The following is a 5,842-nucleotide window of genomic DNA, read 5'->3' as shown; positions in this document are numbered from 1 at the left end:
GGCCCCGCCCTGGTTTTTTAATCAGGTCTGATAATTTATTTTCTTTAACTACAGTCACCACGGTATCATATGGTTTCTCCTATGCAAATATTCCTCCTTAACGTCGGTCGAATGACTGGGGTAGGCGGAGCCTAGGAGGGATCATGTGACCAGCTTTGCTGGGCTCTTTGCCATTTCCTGTTGGGGAAGAGAATATCCCACAAGTAAGGATGACGCCGTGGACCGGACACACCGTTGGAGAAAGTAATTTATCAGGTAAACATAAATTCTGTTTTTTCCAGTATGGAGTGTGATAGTGCTGTTCACTGCATTGCAAAAGATCTGCAAGCGCAATTATAAAAAGGTTTAAACGCATTTTTTTTGCAGGCCAAAGACACACTGAAAAGTTTATTGAAAGTTATTTATTTTACTTTTTTTCTTCTGTCTCACCCTATCTTTCATCCTGTTATTTTTCTTCCCCTCAGGGCTGTCCAGAAATTATCCCCACTGGAGAGATTCTAATCCCTGTTGGGGTGGTTCAGCCAATCACCCTGAAAGCTAAAAACCTCCCACAGCCTCAGTCCGGACAGAAGAATTATGAGTGCGTTTTCACCATCCAGGGAAAGCAGCAGCGCGTCCCAGCTGTACGATTCAATAGCAGCAGCGTGCAGTGTCAGAATACCTCGGTAAGCGGCATGTGACTGTCTAGGGGTCTAAAGAGAGTGTGGTGTAGATGAGAGAGAGAAATGAGAGATTTTAGGGAGACAGTCATTTTTTTCCCCCCAAAAATTCCAATTCGCTTCTGTTATTTAATTGGCTTCATTCTTCAGATATCCTTTGTTGAAGAAATAGTGATGCATATGACTGAACCAATCACACAAGGCTTCTATGTGCAGCCAACTATCAGCAGCTACTGAACCTATTTAGATATGCTTTTCAACAAAGGATACCAAGAGAATGAAGCAAATTATATAATAGAAGTAAATTAGAAAGTTGTTTAAAATGGCATGCTCTTTCTAACTCATTAAAGAAAAAATATTGTGTTTCATGTCCCTTTAAAAACTGCATCATAAAAAATCTCCATAAAAAAAAAAAATGTTTTATGAGTATTTGAAGCTGACAATTTGTAAGCACAATTTGTATTGTTTTGCAGTCCTGGGACATACCGCTTGAAAAGCCCATTTATGCAGGATTATCTAAATTTTATGAGTAAAATTACAGGAACAGTGAACAAAATAGTTAACTAAAGTATTCTGCACAGTTCTTTTTACTATGGATAATTGTACATTTTATGGCGGGTTAAAGGCTATTAAACATTGCTTCTTTAATAAAAACAAATTATGTTAAAGGCCCAGTCAACAGTTAAACAATTCTGCATTAACTTAAACTTAAAGGGAAACTGAACCCACATTTTTTCTTTTGTGATTCAGATAGAGCATGCAATTTTAAGCAACTTCCTAATTTACTCCTCTTATCAATTTTACTTCGTTCTCTTGCTATCTTTATTTGAAAAAGAATGCATCTAAGCTTTTTTTCGGTTCAGACTCTGGACAGCACTTTTTTATTGGTGGATGAACTTATCAACCAATCAGCAAGAACAACCCAGGTTGTTCACCAAAAATGGGCCGGCATCTAAACTTACATTCTTGCATTTCAAATAAAGATAGCAAGAGAATGAAGAAAATTTGATAATAGGAGTAAATTAGAAAGTTGCTTAAAATTTCATGCTCTATCTGAATCACAAAAGAAAAAATTTAGGTTCAGTGTCCCTTTAACTTAAAACCTTCCTTGCCGTCCTCTTCACCTTATTTATTTTTTTAAAAGCACATCACGGGCGCGCTGTTTAATGACAGTGCACTGGGTTGCGCTGTTAAACTACATGTAGTGCGTAAAACCTTCAGTTACTTTACCCAGCAAACTACATGTAGTTAAACGGCGCAACGGGCACGCTATCTAATCACAGCGTGCCCGATTGCGCCGTTTAAAGGGATAGTCTAGTCAAAATTAAACTTTCATGATTCAGATAGAGCATGCAATTTTAAGCAACTTTCTAATTTACTCCTATTATCACATTTTCTTCGTTCTCTTGGTATCTTTGAAAAAGCAAGAATGTAAGCTTAGGAGCCGACCCATTTTTGGTTCAGCACCTGGGTAGCACTTGCTGATTGGTGTCTAAATGTAGGCACAAATCAGCAAGCGATACCCAGGGTGCTGAACCAAAAATGGGCCGGCTCCTAAGATTACATTCTTGCCTTTTCAAATAGAGATACCAAAAGAACAAAGACAATTTGATAATAGGAGTAAATTAGGAAGTTGCTTAAAATTGCATGCTCTGTCTGAATCATGAAAGAAAACAATGCAGGTTTCATATCCTTTAAACTACATGTAGCTTGCTGGGTGTAAAGGAACTGACCGTTTTACGCGCTATATGTAGGTTAACAGCGCAAACCAGTGCGCTGCGATTAAACGCTTTTAACAAAAACTGTTCAGCAGAAGAGGACCACAAAGAAGAGGTGAGCACAGTTTTAGGGGTTAAAACATTATTAGGTTTCCTTTTTTAAAGGAATCAGTAGGTTAATGTTACATCATTCTGGACATAGTGCATATATAGAGACACAGCGCTATTATGAAAATATATAAGCAAATTTATCAGTGACATTCAATATCCTAAAGGGACACAAAGAAACAAACCCAGAGCATTTTGTCAAGTGGGAGTTATTGATTTTATAACGCACTCCTTAGTTTGCTGAGAAATGTTTGTGTCTTTATATTGCACAAAGAGTGAGTTGGCTATAGGGCATCAGTGCAGAGATAAAAAGCATGCAGGGGGGTAAAGAGAAAGGAAGACTTCAGCCTCTAGAGAGGGCTATAGAAATCTCGGTCTTAAATGGATTAGTGAAGTCGGCCACTACGTGCTTAGTGGGAGATATAGATATTGACAGTAATTACTACTCAAGCAGAAAGGAGGCCAGACATGTCATTGTCTGTGCACTTTAGAGTGTAATGGAGGGTACTTATTAAATGGGAATTACTATAATTATAAATGGCTATTTTCATCTGTGTGTATGTAATTATATGTATGTGAATATTTGTGTGTGTGTATATATGTGTATATATGTGTGTGTGTTTTTATATATATATTTATATATGTGTGTGTGTGTGTGTGTTATATATATATATTTGTGTGTGTGTTTATATATATATATATATATATATATATATATATATATGTGTGTGTGTGTTTATATATATATATATATATATGTGTGTGTGTGTGTTTATATATATATATATATATTTGTGTGTGTGTTTATATATATATATATATATATATATATATATATATATATATATATATATATATATATATGTATGTATATATATATATATATGTGTGTGTGTTTATATATATATATATATAGAGAGAGAGAGAAATTTAAAATTAGGGGGAGGTAAAAAAATCCTCCACTACGCACAAAATATAGAGAATAACTAATTGTGTAGTTCATTAACAAATCTAGACAGCCAGAAGGCTTGTTTTTCCCACAGAAAACCTCTGAATTACATTGTTACCAATGCAGCAAATAATTCTGGGTAAGATATGCAAATTAGGTTCACAATGATGCACCTTTTTACTTCAAGTCTGCTTTTCAAAGCTGATGAGTGGCAAAAACCACAAAACAGTCTGTCCTGGGATGGTTATGAATCACTGGACTAACCCTAGCTAAGCTTATAAGCTATGTGAGCAGCGATACTTTGACATAAAGGGACTCTGCTGAAAAGCAGACTTGAAGTAAAAAGGTGTGTCATTGTGAACCTAATTTGCATATCTTACCCAGAATCCTTTGCTGCATTGGAAACAATGTAATTCAGAGATTTTATGTGGGAAAACAAGCCTTCTGCCCTGTCTAGATTTGTTAATGAACTATACAATGAGTTATCTAAAAAAAGAAGAAAAAACAGAAGCGCCACATGGCCCAATATTGTTTGGTCCAAAATTGTAGATCTTAAGATAGACAAACAGACTCACATTTAGGAGAGCACCTCAGTTAGTGCTAATAGGGGCAGTCTGGGATCTATTCGGTCACCCAGAAGACCAACTTCCAGCACAGGAACTGAACTCTATATGGACAGAGAAGAGACACAAGTGCCTATATGGCCTAGTATTGTCGGTGCAAGTAAATAAAGCCAGATATTAATAGGAGTGGTACTCACAATGTATCAAGCACCTCTTTTGATGCTAAGGGAGCATGGAGGGATCAATATGGTCACCCAACAGACTTATGGCAGGGTATCCAGGAGAGAGATGATGGTTCCCAGGATGGTCAAAGTAATAAATGTCCTCAGATAAGGCAGGTGGAGAAAATTCCAAATAAGAGAGAGCAGCAAGTGTTCAAATTCTAAAACAGGCTTTATTAAAATAAGTTAAAATAACAGGCAACGCGTTTCTCAGCCAATGGCTGTTTCATCAGGCTTCATAAAATGTTTACTGAACACTTGCTAGATATACCTTAAAATCAATTAGGGTGATGATGTACAGATGGTAATGGGAGGGGTTAGCTTAATTGTTCATACCCTCATAACCAATCAGATAATACAAAATGTGATTTGACTTCATAGCCAATCGGATAATACAGAATGTCATAGAGTTATACAATGTACATAAAACATACAACACATACAAAAAAAATCATCCACAGCTCACTAGTTTATGTCATTCAAATAAAACCTCATAAGGTCTATACATAATATCATAAACTAAAGTTATAAAGTCAAATTTCCTACCTTGTTAAAATCCAAACTGCACTATGGTGCTGGTGTAGCATAGTATGTTGTACTTATGCATTTTACACTTGCCTGGTTTTTTTGTTAATATGAGGTTGTGGGTTTATATGTATATGTGTATATTACTAATATGAGTACACATATATATATAGACATGAGTCTGGTGTGATATTGTGATTGTCTTCCTATTGATACACATAGGTGACCATTAATGTCACCTGTATTTCATTTTCAAATGTATCACGCTGTGAAAATAATGTCACAGTGGATACGGATGAATATTGTTTCTTCTTGACTGACCACTTTTCTATCTTGCCTCCTGCAATTGAGCTGATCATGTTGACTGTTAAATCATCTGATTAGTCTTGATTTTTAGCTTTTCTAGACACATTTTCACAATTAGTTGTGCTGATTTATTCCTTTGTAGGTTCATTGGATTACATTTAACAGTTTATTGTTGCTCATTTTTTATGTTTATTAATTAATTTTATATATATCACCTAGAAAATATACTTATCAATATGGTCTTTTATGATTAGTTAGCTGCCATTTGTCCCGCTAGGTGCGATAATTATGATGATGTAGTATTATACCATAGCTTGGAACAATTATTTATCATTTAACCATAATTATTAATACAATTTCTGACACAATGGACTAGTATCAGAGTAACTTTGAGCTCCCAATAGGAAACACTTTGACACGATTGGCTAGTTGATTTTAGTTATTAGCTCTGGTAGTGCTGCGGCTACGGTGTCAGTTCAATTAGCCTTATTATTATTATTCCTATCATATTCCTATTATTTGGACATAGGTATGATATGATATTATATCCTCTAAAAATCTATAGTCACTATACTCTTGTAGATTATATATCTAATAAAAGAAATTACATACGATTCCTTATCCTATCATCACACAGATTCCTTATCCTATCATCATACAGATGTTGTTTGATTGACTTGAAGGTTATCCTATCATCACTAGATGACTCTCACATCTGATAGGTCATAGTAAGTCATTTGTTATAGTGACGTTTACCGCGATCTCATCTAGCTACAGACGAATAAGGAGCACA

General features: G+C 35.4%; 1 protein-coding gene across 1 annotated transcript in view; it reads left to right on the top strand.

The window, feature by feature from the left end:
• Positions 1-464: 464 nt before the first annotated feature.
• The window catches only part of LOC128644401 (plexin-A3-like), a gene marked incomplete at its 5' end in the record, with an annotated part of 21,071 nt that continues 15,693 nt past the window's right edge, over positions 465-5,842 (top strand). The window contains one exon of the mRNA XM_053697028.1: positions 465-665. Within this exon, the coding sequence (XP_053553003.1) occupies positions 465-665 (201 nt within the window). The remainder of the gene's footprint in view (positions 666-5,842) is intronic.

Source organism: Bombina bombina, unplaced genomic scaffold (genome assembly GCF_027579735.1).
Source record: "Bombina bombina isolate aBomBom1 unplaced genomic scaffold, aBomBom1.pri scaffold_1647, whole genome shotgun sequence".
In the NCBI taxonomy this organism is placed as follows: Eukaryota; Metazoa; Chordata; class Amphibia; order Anura; family Bombinatoridae; genus Bombina; species Bombina bombina.
This window is presented reverse-complemented; position numbering and strand designations above follow the sequence as displayed.